Here is a 19,483-nt window from a genome sequence, read left to right on the forward strand (position 1 = left end):
CTGGAATTATAGTTGTGTGCCACTGCATCTAGCTCTAGTTCCAGATTTTAGAAGTTAATTCTTACACAGGGTTTTCTGGAGGGACAGAACTGATAGGATTGATGTATATATGAAGGGGAGTTTGTTAGGAGAATTGACTCACATGATCACAAGGTGAAGTCCCACAATAGGCCATCTGCAAGCTGAGTAGCAAGAAAGCCAGTTCGATTCCCAGAACCTCAAAATTAGGGAAGCCAGCGGTGCAGCCTTCAGTCTTTGGCCAAAGGCCCGAGAGCCCCTGGCAAATTACTGGTGTAAGTGCAAGGGCCCAAAAGCTGAAAAACTTGGAATCTGATGTTCAAGGGCAGGAAGCATCCGGCATAGGAGAAAGATGAAGACTAGAAGACTGCACAATTCTAGATCTTCCATTTTCTTCTGCCTGCTTTATCCTAGCCAAGCTGGCAGCTGATTAAATGGTGCCTACCCAGAATGAGGGTGGTTCTGTCTTTCCCAGCCCACTGACTCAAATGTTAATCTCCTTTGGCAACACCCTCACAGACACACCCAGGTACAATACTTTGTATACTTCAATCCAATCAAGTAGACAGTCAATATTAATCACCACATTCTCCAACGCTTTCTCATACAGGTTCTATTTCTCCACTACGAACAGTGAGTTTTTTTTCTGGTATACTTGATAGGCCTTCAAATGTTCCAAGAAAACAATCATGCTTTTCCTAAGTCTTCTCTTTTTAAATACTCCCATTACCTTTCCAAACCTTTTGTTCAGCTGTTGGGACCATCAACATCCTGGTCACACCTCTATGGATGAAGTCTAATTTGTCAACTACTCTCTTAAATGGTGGTGTCATGAATTGATCACAGTGCTCTGGATGTGCTCTGACTAGCTATGACTGCTCCTGGATCGCCGCTTCCTTTAATCTATACACTACGTGTCTTCCTAATACAGAGAGTATGTTGTTTGCCTATATATCATAACAAATTGAAAATGCATTTATAACTTATAAAGTATATATTACTAGGTGCTAGAATTTACACTATTATCCTAATATACAGAAGCTGGGAAAAGTAATGCCATAGAGTTGATTTATGTGTGTAAATGTCTAAGTGACTTAAATATTGATTTTTCTCCTTCAACTGCAGATCAAACTTTCCAAACACTAAAGCTTCCTTATTTTAAAACAGATGCATTTGTGGTTCACCAGTCTGCAGTACAGTAAGCTTTTTATAGGTAAGCTCAAATCACAGAAAAGCTCAAATAGATACATCTCCTTTAGCCTATTTTTAGGACTGATAAAGCTAAGAACAGAGAAACCAATAAAGACATATTTTAATGATGGCAGGGTATCTCATGGGGTAGTACAAATTTATCCCAGTTTTTTATGCCTTCTCTATGTGTAATACATTGAAGTGATATATGGTGTTGAATGTGATTAAAATTCAGCAGATACTTATGCAAGATCTACTATCTATAAGATGCTTATGCAAAATTCCATAGGGAAACATTAAGACGTGAATAAAATCTGAATTGGGCCATCACTATGATCTCTCCCCAAAACGTGGGATTTTCAAGTGCATTTAGAATTATGAAATCAACCACTAGGTTTTTAGTGTGAAATGTTTACAGTATTTTAATTTTGAAAACTATACTTATTAAAACAGTATGACAACATTTATTGAATACATGTTATGTGCTAGGTACCAAGTGAGGAGTTTTATGTTTATTTTCTCATTTCATCCTAAGAACAAACTTCTGAGGTAGGTGTGATTCGTCTCATTTTAGTGAAAATTCACTGATGCTCTGAAAGCAAAATTAACTTTCCCAAGGGCCTTGTAGTGCTTAAAGGCAGAATCAAAATCCACAACCAGCTCTGGAAAATCTCCAGAAATGAGCTTAATTTTTTGTGTGATTTATATATGACTCCAATATTAACAGACATGTCAAACAACTAACACAACCCTTTACCTGTTTATTTTGGAAGAAGACACTTAAAATGTATTTTATTACCCTGTTGATTCTCCTCTGGAGTGTGACTTAGTACCCATTGCACCTTTGGTATTCTTATCTTCTAAAATTCACAACCACTTTCTACTGCTGTAATAAAGAATCACCTGCAGAGTTCACGAATGAGGGAAGAGTGAAAAGGGAATAGTGGCAGATCAATACCACTTGGCATCACATCAAAATAGTATTCCAAGGTTGGTGTTCTGGCTTCTGATTTTGTGGGAAATACATTGTCTGCTATTTCAAAATGCCCTCCATCTGAATAATGTAACCTGAAATTCATTCAACTCATATTTAGCACTTTAGGCCATATCCAGGGTTGTGGAAGGTGTACGTAAGCAATGGGGATTGCCTACAAGGCAAGATGAGAACTCTGTTTTCTATACTTTCTATTGTTCCTCCCTTTGCAACAGAAGTAGAAAGGGCCATACCATAGCCATCTACTGTCCAACGTGATGAATATCCTTAAAGACAAAATCTTTAAGCAGTAAGTGAAAGGTTAACTACAATTCTCATTTAAAAAGAAAATTGCATTGCTGATATCTCTTTGTTACAGCATTCCCATAAATTTTCCACAAGGATTATACATTTTCTTTTTATTCATTTGTTATCTATTTGACAATAGCAAGCCTGTTTCTCTTTAGCTTAAAGGAACTTGGATTAAAATTTTTTCTGTTATTTTAATCAGCATTGATGTTGTATACTATGAGCGTGTGGCTTTTTGTTTTCTTGGCAGAGACCTTGAAAAAATTTTGAACCCTAGTCAATAAGAAATCTCTGTATTAATATAAAACCATAACTTATGGTTTATTTGATTAGATCAATGTTTAATTATGGATAACGTGTATCTTTTGCACTGAATATTTACACACAAATTAATCTAGCTCATAGTAAAAGTGCTAATGGAATCTTTCATCCAAACATAAGTTAGTAAATGGAAAACAAACAGCTGTTGCAAAGACCCTGTTTTTGGGTCTGGGCCTAATAGCACGAAGCATTTCAGAGAATTTCACCACTACCATTTACTCACATCTGTTGAGATTGTACTATTTCAACTCCAGATTTGATCAGTGTATGTCATAAAGTAACAAGTAGTACTCTAAGTCAGAAAACTTAAAGGAAACATTAAATACTCATTTCCTATATGGAATGTTGCCTTTCTAAGCACATCATCATCTTCTATGTGATGTTTTGCAAATCTATTCATAGGAGATTTATATTTTCAAGTGTGCTCAAATGGATCTGTGTTGGGGAAAGATATGTGAAATAAGAAAATAAAAGCTAATCCATTTGTTTTAAAATTTTGTCTGCCCAGCACATTTTGTTGGACTTCTTGTTATATGAGAACTCCTAATTGTCTGGTTTTCAATTGCAGCCAAAAGCATTCTTACCTGATCAAACTCTTCAAATTCTATTTACTTTGAATTATAACTGAGTACATGGAAAGTATAATTGGGCCTTACTTTGTTACACAGCAGACAAAACATATGCTCAAGATAGGTCAGTGCTATTCCAGTGAATAAACATTTTAACAAAAATTTGTATGAGAAATTCATGTTGGCCTCTCATTCCTCTCTATATGTCTTTCACAGTTATTCTTTTTCCCCTTGCCAATCAAAACACTATAATGAATATCTCTTGGCCTTAACAATAAGAAACATTGTATATAAATATTGTCTAGGCTGTATTTTATGAGAATGTGGAGTTATATGAAATGTAGGAAGAAAAAATATGAGTGAGTAATCCTGTGAGCAGTGGACGGGCTGAGCTTCTAGGACACTGATAAGCAATCAGTGTTAGTTACACTTGAGGCAGTATCTCTGGTAGTCTGTTCCAGAACTATGTCCTTGACTCTGTCACATTCATACTTTTCATCACTACTTTTTATACTTCTGCAATTTAGGTCACCCAATACAGGTTATCTTATCAGGTTAAACTGATTGCAGTGGTCACATTGAAAAAGAAAAAAAAGTCCCAAATTCAGGACTTTTCCCAACCAGTTCTAATTAATGTACGTGTAAAAGGACATAGTTATTGTGAAAAGAAATGCTATCAAAACAGTCTAATGGCTACAAGAAGAAAAAGAAAAGAAGAAGGAGGAAGAGGAGAAGGAGATGAAGAAGAAAGCTAAGGAGAAGATGGGTAACAGGAAAAAAAAAGGGCAGGAAAAGCAGATAGGAAGGAAAAAAAAGGAGGAAGAGAGAAATGAATGCAGGCAGGCAGGATGTTTTCCTCAAGGTTTTTTATTTATATCCCCTGGACTGCATAACTCAGTTTATTCCCTTCTAAACCAACTTTTCTAGAATGGGTTGTCTCTGTTTGACACCTACAACTCTGGTTCATTTTCTATGCATTAAGGATGATGTAACTTTAAAACCTCTCATGTAAATTCTGCCTGTTCTCTAATTCTACAATCCTCTTGTTTATGTTCTATTCTAATAATTATCGAGCTTTTAAAGAAGAGAAATCTGTTCTTAACTCAAATTTATACATACCCTGAAGGAAATAACAAAACCTTGAAGTAAAACACTGTTTCTATGATAAAAGAGAGCTCTACAAATAGATGCATGAATAAACACTTTTATGGGAGGGATACCTTTTCAGAGTTTAAGGCTCGGGGACTTTGGGATCTAAGAAGATGAATCGCTTGCCCTGTTTGTGATCCTAAATGGAAATTGACAGATATGTTTAATTTATCCTGCTCAGTATTATAAAGCCTTTTTCTCATTTGATTTTTGTGTATCCCTCCTGAAATATTTGCTCTGGTAAGCAAAAGCAAATATTAGGTTTTACACCCCATTTAGTGAAATAACAGTGATGATAATCTGACATCAGAGAACCAAATATTCCAGGCTTATTTCATGAAAAGGTTTTCCTCTCCAGATACATTGTCCTCAATAGGTTATCCCATCCTTCATTCCTCAATTCATATTTCTTGAGATTGAGAGGGAAAAAAAAAGAGGCCAGACCACAAGTAGCCTACTGCTAAATTCTTTTATGAAGCTTAGTTTTATGAATTACCTTTTAGCCTTCTCCAGTCATGTGGGAAAACTTTCCTGCTTCATTAAATCTTTAATGCAATGTGCACCATGCACACTATATTGTTATTTGTGACATTAGGTTATATATTGCATAGTAACTATAATATTACTTGCAAACAAGCTGGTTTTTCCCCCTGAAGGTAGAATTAAAACAGGTACTCATGGGAAACAGCTACTTGTGTTCTTCTTTTCTTAATGGGGTGAAGCTGAAGAACAGGAAAGTGAATGGCTTAGTCCAGAACCATCTCCGGGAATGGAGGTAAAGTTTTTCCTGCAGTGCCTTCTCAATTTGATATCTGAATCTCCCTGAAGAGAATTTGCCTTAGTAGATATGGAGAAAGAGGGAAAAGGCCAAGCCTTTGGAGACCCTTATGAAATGGAATGAACCGCTCTCACTAAATTCACTTTCTCTTTGTATTGAAAAGAGATACAATTTTCATCCCTAGTAAATATAGTCGAATCCATCCAGTAATATAAGAATTGCCTCAAAGTGAACTAAAATTGCACTTACTCCTACCTGTGGAAAACCATATTTCTCTAGCCAATAGAACAATGACAGCTTAGTTCCTAAATAGCAGGAGAAAATGAAATGCTCTATTGGCTGAACACACAGTGCTCTGTAAAATCAGAGAAATCAATATTGTCCCCAAAATGAACTAATTTGAAAGTCTCAAAGATGTTCAATTTTATGAAAGACTCATAAAATTAATAAATGAGTCTGTAAAGTCCAAAAATGTGGAAAATTACAGTTATTTGCAGTACATATAACTTACCAAGACCACTTATATTTTGTTAGAATTTTTCAATGAATGTTAATGGATGAATTTTTTTATACGGAGTTCTCCCTGTTTGGAATCTTTTAGTTCCCTTATTTACTGTGGTTGCCACTGACTCTGCATCAGGCTTTGGAAATATCACTAAAAAACTGTTTTTTCTTTAGTCTTCTTACTAGTCAAACATCAGCTAAACAAAGAAAGAAAATAAGTGTTTGAGTGGTCAGAGAGCTGTAAGAATGAGAATTCTGGCAGGAAAATTCATTTTTAAAAATCCAAGTAACAGAATGGATAAATATAAAAAGAGGCTAGATCAGACATACCCAAACATTCTCAGTTCAGAATGTTCATAGCGTATTCATAATTTTTTCATAGTGCCTCCTTGACCAACAGAAATAAGCCACAGTTCTATTTCTTAAGTAGTTAGTGCCAAACAACTTAATAAATATTCATGTTTTAACAACCTAGCAATTGTTTAAAAAGAAAATGGACAGAAAATAATAATTTTTTTCATAAATAACCAGAATTACTTACTGATGGGTTGTGGTACCTTTGGGGTAGTATATACCTTCTCAAACTTGAGTATCAGATTGGATAATGCTATACTTATTTCCTTTTCCACATTGACTTTTGTGCAGTTCTTGCTTTTAATTACAGTCTCCTCTGAAAACCTTTCTTAATAAAGATATAAAGTGGCCTAAAGTACAAGTAAGCAAAAACATGGCTCAAAATGTTGAGAACATTCTTAAATGGAATATAGCATGTTCTAAGGTTTCAACTTGTGAACCACCTTGAATTAGTTATGGCAGTGCCCAACAGATATTTAGTATTGCTGTGTTTCCTTCAAATGTTTACAATATTCCACTGTGCCTTTGTGAGTTCACTGCAGCACCGTGGGGCACCTCTACGCACAGTTTGTGAACACAGGGGTAGATAGATCCTAGAGGCATTGAAACTACACGGAAACTTGAATGACGTTTCCCAGAGCCACTGGGGAATCTTCATTAGGGAAGTGCAACAACATATGAAATAGCTCATTAAACTTTCCCTATCAAAAAAACTGAAGTCAGAGAGATGAATTCAGATGCTTGATGAGAACCTACTTGGTAATGGATTTGAAGGAGAGAGTAAACGTTAGGATACTGAAGGGATTCTAAGAGAGTGCAGAAGCGAGGGCAAGGAGGCACAAAACAAAGGCGGCACCTGGAACATGGAGGAGTGGACAGATGGAGAAGAGGCAGAGAATTCTTTATCTAAAGCAAGAGGAAAGGACAACGTATACTCAGAATATTCTCAAAGTTTTTCCCTGAATAATAGCATCCTTCAGAAAGAAGTCTTGTAACTGACTCATTGCAAAGTCTCTTACACAATGGTATGTACTCTTTGGGGAAGACACAACTGGAAACAACACCAGGAAAAGCTTGATTTTACAGCTTATGGAAAGATTGTAGAGTTGAAGGAAAAATAGAAGGAAAGAAATTTTAAAAAGAATAAGTTAATATTCCTAGGGGTGCATCCTCTAAATTGCAGAGTGATATCTTAAACAATCCTTTTAAGAATTACTTAAGTGCCTGAGCATGGTGGCTCACACCTGTAATCCCAGCACTTTGGGAGACGGAGGTGAGTAGATTGCTTGAGGTTAGGAGTTCAAGACCAGCCTGGCCAACATGGCGAAATCCCATCTCTACAAAAAATACAAAAAATTATGCAGTCATGATGGCACACACCTATAGTCCCAGATACTTGGGAGGCTGAGGCACAAGAACTGCTTAAGCCTGGGAGGAGGAGGTTGCAGTGAGCTAAGATTGTGCCACTCCACATCAGCCTGAATGACAGAGCAAGACTCTAGGTCAAAAAATAAAGAAAGAAAGAATTACTTAAGTAAGTACTTGACTAACTGGTTATATAAATGCGATCATAAACACATACCTTTAGGGTAAATGAAAAAGACATTGATTCTTATATTGTGTAAATGGGTAACTGTGGCTTGGGAAAAAAACATCTAGTAACAGTATCCCGAAAATTTTTTAAATGGTCTGTGTTTCACACAACTTAAATGGAAGTAAAACAGCTTCACTCATGACAATTTTCAGGCAATTCAAAATATGTTGTAATAATGGCAAACATGAGTATCAGAGATACACAAAAGAGTTTAGAAAAAAATCATTTTATGAAATATGAGCTAAAACAATGTTTTACTATTATCGCTATTATTATTAGCCCTCAGCAGAATAAGGTAAATTATTTCTGTTCCTTAGTTCATGTTTTATATTATTGCTGACCTGCACAAGGAGCCCCTATTTTTCTGCATATTTATTTGTTCCTCTTTTCCCTCTTCCCACCTCTAATTCCTGTCTCATAGTATTTTAGTTTATGTCAGGGATCCCCAACTCCCGGGCTATACAGGTCTGTGGCCTGTTAAGAATTGGGCCGCACAACAGGAGGTAAGCATCAGGCAAGCGAGCATCACTGCCTGAGCTCTACCCCTGTCAGATCAGCGATGGTATCAGATTCTCACAGGAGCAGGAACCTTATTGTGAACTGCGCATGCCAGGGATCTAGGCTGCACGCTCCTTATGAGAATCTAATGCCCGATGATCTGATGTGGAACAGTTTTATCCCAAAACCCCTCCTCTGTGTCCATGGAAAAATTGTCTTCCACAAAACCAATGCCTGATGCCAAAAAGGTGGGGAGTGCTGCAAGTTTCCATTATATGTGACTTTATTATAAATAGGTATGAAAAACACATTAGCAAATCAAGTATCATAGGTGATCTTTTTCTACTTCATCTATAGTCGTAACAGCTTTGACATTCAAATTACACACACTTTGACTCTTTTTATTGACAAAATGGAAAATTATCCTTAATTCAAAATGTATTTTATTTGAGCATATATGGTGATTTCATATGTTAAGTTGATATTTTTCTTTCCTATTTAGAGAAGCCATGTTCAAGAAAAATAGCATGTAATTCAAATTTTAAATAATCAAAATAGATTTGAAAGCTCAAAATTTTGGAACATTATAGGCCTATGTCCCAATATTCTTCCCAAACCTCATTTCAAATGTATTTATTAATTTAGAAAATTCTAAATAGTTCAGTCATTTTTTTGAAATATATACAACATAAAACTTTTTTTCTCCTGCCTTTCTAGAATCCTTTTATTGAGAAAATGTATAGCTGATCTGAAGAAGCATGCTTTGTGAAATTTTGAATGTTTATCTTAATAGAACCTAAAATCTTCTACATAGGTTCACCCCTCATTACTCACCATAATGCCAAGTGCTGTAGTCCAGGCAGATATTTATTATTTTATATGTGAAAAGACATTCAAATAAGGCCATTTCTCAGTGGATTAGGGGAATCAGAGTTTTCTGAATTTGAGTTCCTTATAGAGCCCCATGTAATGAGCTCTTAGAAGACGTTGCAGAGCTGCAATTTAAAATCCTGTTTAATCAGCCGTAGAGAGCTATGTGCCATTTTCTGTGGAACACTAAGAGGAATCAGGGTTCCTCCTCCTCCATCCAGTACATTCCCAACCAGGAATTGCTGTCTGGTCAGGGTTGGATGTGAAAGGCCATAGAGAGCCAACCCGGCGAAGCCAAGTCTCTGCATATCAGCAACAGAATACAGATCATCAGCTTTGTTTTATGAATATCTCTATTTACAGTGCTGGAGTGGAATTTTAAAAAAAGGATTGCAGCATTTGCATTGAATCTGTCACTCACAACTTCAATTTTGATTCCTGTCCTATAAATGATCTTGCTTTCCTATTTTTTTCTGAATTTCTACAAGGTGACTGTCAATGTCAGAAAATGTAAACCTCAAGTGTACATTGCATGGGGCTTGGCATGTATATTAGAAGGAAAGAAGTTTGCTTAATGAAAAGAGGATAATATTTATTCAAACTAAGCCTATTAAATTGCACAGAGGAAAGTATACCTTCTTTGGCTGTTTTGTTTGAATTTTAATATAGAATAAAATTTGCTGCTAATCTTTTGTTTTTCTTTGACCAATAACATTTCTCAGCTTAGTGTATGGGCTATGTAAAGTGCCTGTCAAATGGAGGTATGTCTTTGTTGAAAGAATCCAGACTCACAGAAAGTGAGTGACTTTCTGGTCAGATGGTTAGAACTCTCCCAGTTTTGACAAAGATCGTTCTCTGTTTGGGATTTGTAAAGCTCAAACTGTAGACTAAGAAGATGACAGGAGGATCTGGTGTTTGGCTTCATGGAACTTAACCTATTTCAGCAAGCCTGCAATACTGGGGAAAATAATACATACATTTATGTTTATGTCAGGCTTGCAGTTGATGGGTAAGGTTCATAAAAGGTTACTCCTAAATAAATGCCTATCATTCCCACTCCGTACTCCAGTGAGTTCTGCTTCTTGCAAATACTGCCCTATAGAACAATAAAATTCTTATACAACAGTAAGTAAAATATGATTTAATAGCCCATCTCCTATCCCGTAATGATTATGCATCTTCTGTCTTGTAGCTCCCAGCAGTAGGAGGACAGTTGACATTTACCATATCATATGACCTTGAAGAAGAGGAAGAAGATACAGAGCATGTTCTCCAGCTTATGATTATCTTAGAGGTAGAGTACTGAGAGCATGTTCACCCGTGTTACTTCCTGATGTTACTTAAGGTTACCAGTACTGTATTTTTTACCTGCCTTGTTTGACACTGACTTACAGGACTACTAAAAAAAAAAAATATACCTTAGGAGTTTTTTGTGCCACTCTTTTGTTTCACTCTGAGACATATCTAGAAGATTGAGTATATTTGTTGGGTTTGAATGATAAAGGAGAACTTTAGACCAGACTTGAAATTAAATTTCAAACATAAGGACCATATTTCCAAAATATAAATATTATGAAAGTGTTTAGGTACATGCTAATTTACATGGTTGTGTTTTTCCTGTTTTCTCTTGCTTCCAGATAGATTTTATTGTCTACTCCCTTGTTTATATTAGATAAAATAAAATGAAACAGGAAACTTGTTTATTTAGCTATAGTTAAATCTTGACTTCAGAATCCTGTTTTAGGTAAGAAAGGTACAGGAGAAACTGCTTTCAAGATTTGAAGGGCCATAGGCAATTTCAAAATGCTTGAAACCTGAATTTTTCTTAGAGGCTCTCTGCCACCCTTTCTTATCATATCCATTCTTTCCAATAATGTATCTCCTCCCCTTGACACTGATACGTATTCAGAGGCACACACATACATGCATGTTCATTATTCCAAATGGGTAGATGTTAATTTAGCACCAGGCTCTGTTGTTTTCTGTCTTGAAACTTTCATGCATGTGAATCTATGATAAAATGAAAAATTCTTTTCTCAAAATGGACATTTTCAAGTATTGGATGAAGTGGTCTGCTCTCTCTCTTTCTTTCTCTCTCTGTCTCTCTCTCTCTCTCTCTATATATATATGTATATGGCAACTAGATGTATACTTTGGAATTCCTTTAAGATGAAAAGAGTTCTCTGAATGTAAAGTGTTGACTGAAATTATTTAGCATTCATGTGAATGAACAAGAAGGATTACTTAAGTGTCATAGGTCATTCAATACACTCCTTAGATGCCATTGTCCTATTTTGAGAATTAGACTGCAGTCTTTTTTATTGTTTGTTTTTCCCGATGTAGTAAGTTCCTTTAAAATAATAGCTTAATTCAGTTTTAAGTTTCTTTCCCTATTGTTCTACACAACCCACATCCATCTATATTTGAAATATGTAAGTTTCGTGCACTTTTGTCAATTCAAGGTGTTTGTAATCACATATATGTTTATGAGTTGTCAGGTAGCTATTATTTTAGTTAACAGGGAACTAAGGTCATGCCAAACCAAGAAGCATATGCTTCTTAATGCATTTGGCTAAGGCTAATATTGAAATTGCATTGCCTTCCCTTCATGTATACCACAAATATATTCCCTGAATGACAGGGAAAGCCAACCTGAAAATAAAAGTCTACTAAGGCCGGGTGTGGTGGCTCATGCCTGTAATCCCAGCACTTTGGGAGGCTGAGGCAGGTGGATCACCTGATGTCAGGAGTTTGAGACCAGACTGGCCAACATGGCAAAACCCCCGCCTCTTCTACAAATACAAAAAATTAGTCGGGCTTGGTGGCAGACGCCTGTAATCTCAGCTATTATGGAGGCTGAGGCATGAGAATCGCTTGAACCTGGGAGGCAGCGGTGGCAGTGAGCCGAGATCGCGCCGTTGCACTCCAGCCTGGGGGATAGAGCGAGACTCTGTCTCCAAAAGAAATAAATAAATAAAAAATAAACATAAATTTTAAAAGTTAAAAGTCTATTGAGGGTGGAGGATCCAAATATAGATATGTGTGACACTTTTGTACCCTCTTTTCAGTTTTACCCTTTTTTATTTCTTTTTTTCACCCTTTAGGGTAATGACTTGAGCATCAGCACAGCCCAAGATGAGGTGTACCTGCACCCATCTGAAGAACATACTAATGTATTGTTACTTAAAGAAGAATCATTTACCCTACATGGCACACATTTTCCAGTCAGTAGAAAGGAATTTATGACAGTGCTTGCGAATTTGAAGAGAGTCCTCCTACAAATCACATACAGCTTTGGGATGGATGCCATCTTCAGGTAAAATCAAGAACTGCAGCTCCAACGTTCACACATTTACTTTGGGGCCAAGGTGCAGGAGCCGCCCCAGGAGTGAATTTTTTAAGGCACCTAGGATTTGCTGTCTTCAAAGAGCAGATAAGAACGGAGCCCTAGTTTTCTGAAAGATTTTTCTCTTAAACCTTTACAGTTTTAAATATGCAGAATAAATTTGTCTCGGTTTTTATTATTATTGATGATTCTTTCACAATTGTCAGAACATGTGATCAATAACGATTCCCATATTGAGAAATGTTATATTGGAAAATAAAGTCTCCTTTATGATGACTCACAGCGTGGGAAGCTAAAAAGATATAAATTCCAGGGCACCCCTATTTGGAAAGTGGTTTTTAAAATATTTCCTTCCAGTAGTTGTTAACTAGTTTCTGGCTTAATAGTATATAGATTGTAATAAGAAAAGTAAGTCTTTTCATTTAAGTAACCACCCATCTCACTGTAACACACTTTAAGACTATAACAGCCATATGGTATAAAGGAAAGAATATGAGCTTTGGAGCCAAACTGAATAGAAATTCAATAAGCTTTATTGCTTATTGTATGTGTGACCTTTGGCAAGTGATTAAGCCTTGAGGAACGTTTCTTTTCAGTGTAAAGTGGATATACTAATGCCTACTTTTCAGGGTCTTTGTTAACATGATATGTGATCATTAGGAAAGTACTCATCACCTAGAACACTTTCAGTTTTTTTCTTGTTCTCCCCGCCCCCTTTTTTTTTAAAAGAGTGAACTCCCTGACTTGAAGCAAATATGCTCGTGTCTGATTAACTGCTGTAGGTGGCTTTGTTTTTTTATTTTTAAAACAATGACATTTTTATCTGACAGAATTTTAACTTCAACTGTGTCTGAATGAGCTCTTTACGCTTCTCGTTTTCTACTCTAATAATAAATAACACAAGATGTCATAGGAACTTCCTTCTAAATCAGGTTAAGTTAGACATTCAAATGTGACCCCAGCCTGACAACTCGGTATACCTTTAATGAAAGCAATGTCTCCAATATTGGAGTTTTTATTGCTGACACCACCACCTCTCACCTCCCTGTCCCTCATCATTTCCCTGTGCTGCCTAGTTTGCCTTTCACTGGTAATATTTCAACTTAGTCTAATCATCATTACCATTTCCCAAAGGAGAGAACTGCAGAATCGTAAACAGAACCATTGCCAAACAATGTACCTCTTTTGCATAGGCAATTCTTCTAGAAGCTGGGTTAAAATGCCATGGAGATGAGAAGCAGCACTTAGGAATTAATTATGTTTTTCCCATTTAGCAAATAGAGATTGTCATGATGTTTAAACAGTACAAAGAGATGAGTCCTCCAGCTTTCAAAATGAATGACAACTAAATTGACAAAAAAAGTGGCTGGGGGCTTATGTATTTTTGTCAGCATTGCTTTTCAGGCTAGTTAATACAAAGACATTTCCCCCTGATTTATGTTGGACAGTTTCAGTGTCTACCCGTCTTAAAATCACTGGTTTCATTTGCAGTCTTCTGAGGTTTCGCCATACAGGAGGAATGCATTCACAGCGCGGCTCTGTGAAATGACACAAGAGCTAATCCAAGTAGGTGGCTACTTTCTGTCACCTACATTACCTAAAGCACTGTGGTTCAATAAGTAAAAGCCAATGTCAAATTTGAAACTCCTACCCACTCAGGTGAGCTGAAAGTCGGCATGAATCTGGAGTCAGTCAGTAAGCTTGTTATATTTTATCTTTGATCTACTAGTAGATTGAGTCATATTTGTAAAACATCACTTGAATTGATTTCAACTTGTCTTGCACAGTAGGCTTTCAACTTGGTATACTGTTTGTGTGCAAGCACAAGTAAATTGAAGCTCAACAAAAATTCATATTTAGACTTATTTACAGTGGATTTACTTCCGTGGCAGTTCTTTCAGCAAATGGGCTTAGGTTCCTCCAGTTAGTTATATGATTAGATGGAATTGTATAACAGAAGGAGAACTGGACTGCGGGTCAAGGATTTTGACTTTTGTTTTCAACTCAGCTATTTAATAGTTGTAAACATAAGTATGGCTTTGACCTCTTTGGACTTCAATCACTTCATCTGTAAAATAAGGAGGAGGACAATTGCTCTGCCAGCTTCAAAAGGTCACCGCAAGAATTGAATTAGAGAGCTGCAAAAGCACTTGGCTAGTGGTAACCCAGCACACAAATATGAAGCATTTCTATCTTATCTACTTCATCCCAAAGGATCACATTTTCTCCAAATACCATTAAGACTTAGAGACCTCTAAAGAAAGGCACATACTGGCATTTCCATACATATGACAGTTCTTACTATCATTTTTATCCAGAATGCTGAGACCCATTAGATAAAATTAATTTATTTTCTTCTCGCTGTCTTCACTAGGAAGATGAAGGCACAAGTAGAAAACTTTTCATTCTTCTTTTAAGAATATAAGAGAAATCAACCTAACTGAACTGTGCATCTTTCACCTTTAAATTCTCCAAGACTTGGATTTAGTAACATCCTTGGTCTTTAAATCAAGAAAGGCTTTTATGAAGCACCTATATTAGATATAAAACTCTGCACAAAATGTATTTTCCTCTAACTTTACAGTAGACATTAGTAGAGTTCACCAAATTTCCAATCTCATCTATAGGGGATATTGCATTTCTCTAATCCTGGAGGGTAGATGTGTCACATGACTTGGTTTAGCCAATGAAATGTGGTAGAAATGATGTATTTTTTTTTTCCTGAGGTAAACATTGAATTTCCAGTGTGAGACTCTTTGCAGCTTACTCAGCAATCAGAAGATTAAAAAACAGCCTGGGGCCGGGCACGGTGGCTCATGCCTGTAATCCCAGCAATTTGGGAGGCTGAGGCAGGCAGATCACAAGGTCAGGAGTTCAAGACCAGCCTGACCAACATGGTGAAACCCCATCTCTACCAAAAATACCAAAATTAGCCAGACATGGTGGCACGTGTCAGTAATCCCAGCTACTCAGGAGGCTGAGGCAGTAGAATCGCTTGAACCCGGGATGTGGAGGTTGCGGTGAGCTGAGATCGCGCCATTGCACTCCAGCCTGGGTGACAGAGGGAGACTCTGTCTCCAAAAAAAAAAAAAAAGTCTGGAATACTGATTTAGCACACAGAGGTCAGCTGCCCTAACAGTCATCCAGGCCTGTAGAGTATTTTACATGAGTAAGCCTTTGTTTTCTGTTAAGGCATTGAGATTTTGGAGTTGTTACCACAGCATAACCGAGTCCATCGTGACTTCATCATGATATAACTCATGAGTATTGCTTGAAAATAAATACAGAATCTTTTCAAGGCAAGATATTTTTACACAACTTTTAGAGTAAATTTTGGGGTTTGGGATCAAAAAAGATTATACAGAATTTATATAATAAATAATCTAGAAAAATTCCTTTGTAAACAAAGGAGTCTTTGATAATCATAGAAATAGTATTGATAGGTACACAGTATACCTCTGCCTTCTGAAGTTAATGATTTGGGTAACTACATTTTGAAGACATTTTACTGATAACACTAGGACTTAAAAAGATTTTTGCAGCTCACTTGGCATCCGGCTATTGGTAAGAGGTTCAGCCAACATTTTACCCTACGTTTCCTTCCCATTATCTTTGACTACCTCCCAATGCTATTCCATAAGTGTTGGATTCGTTCAGTCTGCAAATATTTACTGAGCACCTTCCATGATTATCTCTGTAAATCTCAGTTCCTCTTGTATACAATGGCAGAAACAATGTCTAAATTTCAATTGGCAATTAAGTGAAAACATAATGTATGTTAAGCACCTGAAATAGTATCTAACATATGTTGGGAGGCAATGCAGGGTAACAAGGAGATCTTTGGTTTTGGAGTCATTCTTGGGTTTGAATCTATGCTGCACCCTTTGCTAATGGTATTATGTTGGACAAGGCTCTTTACTCCTCTGAGCCTCAGATTCTTCATTTGTAAATGTGAATAGACATGGGTTGTTACATTGTTTATTGATACTTAAATGAAATGTCTTTCCAGCCTGTATCATAGTGCACAGAAAATAGTATATTTTCTGTAAGTAGTAACTATTAAAAAGCAGTCATTCTAGGCTAGGCTATAAGGATACAAAGGTGGACAAATGATCATTCAGTTCAAAGAAGGCATTGTACAGTAGAGAAGACAGATATACATGTACATACTGTACATTTATGATAATATAAATAGTGCAGAAGTGTGCACAGTGCATATAAATAGTGCAGAAGAAGTGTGCACAGTGCATACTGGTAGAACTAAGAAAGAAGCAATGAATTCTTGTGTTAGCATTTAATACACTTTTAATAAATGGCTGCAAAAGTATCAGTTTCTGTCAGTTACTGCTCTTACTCAATGTGGGATTGAAAATGTTTAAAGAAAATATCTTGCTATATATATATATATAAAACAAATTATATAGCAAATATATATATATATATATATATATATAGTGGGTAGAAAAAAGACAATTGTAACATCAAGGGTATTTTTGTTGTTTTAAAGTGTCATGTTTTGTGCTGGTTGTTTTAGTGTAATATAGCATATCTTACTCTGGTGGGAAATGTAGTAAAACAAAAATATTGAGAGCAATCTTTAAGGCAGCACCAAGACAATGTTTCTGAAATAGTTCCAATATTATTCATAGTGGCTTGTATAATTATGTCCTCTCTCTTCATCCATCATCTTTTCTGTATTTTCAAGGCATAAAAAATAAGAAGGAATAGTCAGCTAAAGCATTTGACTTAGTTGACAATTCTTTGATAGCTCATGCATCTCTAAAATTTAGTACTATATTATTGCCAACATTATGTATTTCAATGAATGCAGCTTGATATCAAGAAAATGACCATACTGAAGGGGAAAAAAAATAAACTGCAGCCTTCTTCATGAGTAACACTTGAAACTGTTAAACACATTAAAATCCCATTTAACAAATAGCAGAACCTAATGAACATTGGGATTGCTCAGTGAATACTAATGTGGAATATTACTGGGAAAGATGTTTGAGTGTTGAAGTTTCTCATAGCTCAAAATGGTTACACAGATTAAGGAGAGGAACATCTGTTGTTCAAAAGACAAATGAAATTTGTCAGTTCACTGAAAATATTTTTGTTTTTGTATCTTTTTTAAAACTGTTTCTTAAAGTAGTCAACTGCTCATTCTTCTATTTTGAAATTTCCAGAACTCTTTATTTAAGTTTTGCATGTCAATTTTATATGAGAAATTCTTGGACTGTATCTAGATACAGTTAATCAATCTGCTGTTTAGTAAATTGTGGTGATCTATTGTATGATAATCAACTAGTGTATCAACCATGAAATCATCTAATTCTGAAATTAAAATGATCAGAATTATAGGTTTATCAAGTGACAGTCCATTAATTCCAGGCAGTTAGATTTCACAATACGTTCAGGCGAGTTCTGGTCTCTGGCCTCAAGTTCTAATGATAACAGTTTCCATTTATCTTCTGTGTCAAATCAAACAAGTAATTTGTCTTTTACTTATCTGATTTTATTCATCTGAAATGTGGCTAGTAGTCTTTATTGTATCCTTTGCCATGGAGCTTGTTAGTCATTGTTTGTAATAGAACTGTTTTCCATTCATCTATTCATTTATTATTTAAGTATTTAGTCAGTTACTTTTGTATACATTTATCTGTCTATCTACCCATCCTTCCATCCATCCATCCATCCATCCATTCATCAATTCACCTATTCAACAAAAGTCTACTGAACATGTGTGGAGATGATAATCCTGCATATATAGATGGCAAGATAGGTTTCTGTTCTCAAGCAGTAGCCCATAAGCTCATGCCAACATAAGTACTCTCTTTAGTAACTCTTCAAAACCCCGTTGTGTTAAGGAGACTTATCAGGCCCAGAAATTCTGTTTCTAGATATATATCCAAAAGAATTGAAAATAGGTATTATGTGTTCATGAATATGAATAGCAATATTATTTATGATAGCTCAAAGGTAGAAACAATCCAAATATTCATCAACTGATGAATGAATAAACAAAATGTGGCATGTACATGCAGTGAACATTAGTCATTAAAAGGAATGAAATACTGATACGTGCTGCAATGAAGTTATCTAGAATAGGTAACTTTATAGCAACAAAAGCAGATTGTTAACTTACAGGGGTTAGAGGAAGAGGGGAATAGAGAATGACTGCCTAATGGATTCTGGGTTTTCTTTTGGGCTGATAAAATGTCTTAGAATTAGATATATGTCGTAGTTGCACAACATTGTAAATGTACTAAATCACAGAATTGTACAATTTATTTTTTAAATTTTAAATAGGTTTGAAAATTTTCATCCTACCCCAAATGTCAAAGTTCCTCTCTATGTACAACTTAAAATGCTTAATTTTATATGATGTGAATTTCATCTAAACTAATGACAAGAAAAGTAAATGCCTGTGACACTGCGTTTTTCATTGACAGGGTTCCTCAGTGAAGGGGGAAAAAAGCATTTAATGATTTTCAAATGACACATGTAACCTAAACACTATAGGACAGTGATATTTGCGTAATCTAGAACCTTCTACCAGGTTGTCCAAGATGTGCCCCTAGAGAATATAGCACTCAATTAATAGTGTCGGATGAGTTTATTTACAGGTAAAGATAATTGGCTTGTGTTTAGAGGGTGCCATCTAGCACTCAGCAGCCAGGGTGATTCCATCCAACTGCCTATATTTGGTGATTTCAGGGTTAATTTCCTTTTCTGCTTCCTGATCATATATGAGCTCATACATATTCAAAAGTACTGTCAAGTGCCTAGGATTAGCAAAGTGGGGGTAAAAGCAATGAAAATTTTAGAAATCTATTGCTGAAAAGCTTACAATTTGGATAAAGATCATCACTTTTGAAGATACGTTTACACCTTGTAATGAGCCTTTTAGCTTTGCTCTCTGGCTTGATTCCCAAATTCCCAGCATTGATTCCCAAATCTAACAAGTTATTTGGTAATTGTGAATCACTGATCAACAAAAATCTACCAT

The 19,483-nt window shown here is 35.9% G+C and overlaps 1 protein-coding gene across 6 annotated transcripts in view; it reads left to right on the forward strand.

Moving 5' to 3' along the window:
• LAMA2 (laminin subunit alpha 2) overlaps positions 1-19,483 on the forward strand; it is a 631,365-nt gene that overhangs the window by 355,749 nt on the left and 256,133 nt on the right. For all 6 annotated transcript variants that reach the window (XM_055391635.2, XM_055391626.2, XM_055391631.2 and 3 more), the window contains exons 13-14: positions 10,321-10,422; positions 12,233-12,444. In XM_055391635.2, coding sequence (XP_055247610.1) covers positions 10,321-10,422; positions 12,233-12,444 — 314 coding nt within the window. The remainder of the gene's footprint in view (positions 1-10,320; positions 10,423-12,232; positions 12,445-19,483) is intronic.

The sequence above is a fragment of the Gorilla gorilla genome, chromosome 5, assembly GCF_029281585.2.
Source record: "Gorilla gorilla gorilla isolate KB3781 chromosome 5, NHGRI_mGorGor1-v2.1_pri, whole genome shotgun sequence".
Taxonomy (NCBI): domain Eukaryota; kingdom Metazoa; phylum Chordata; class Mammalia; order Primates; family Hominidae; genus Gorilla; species Gorilla gorilla.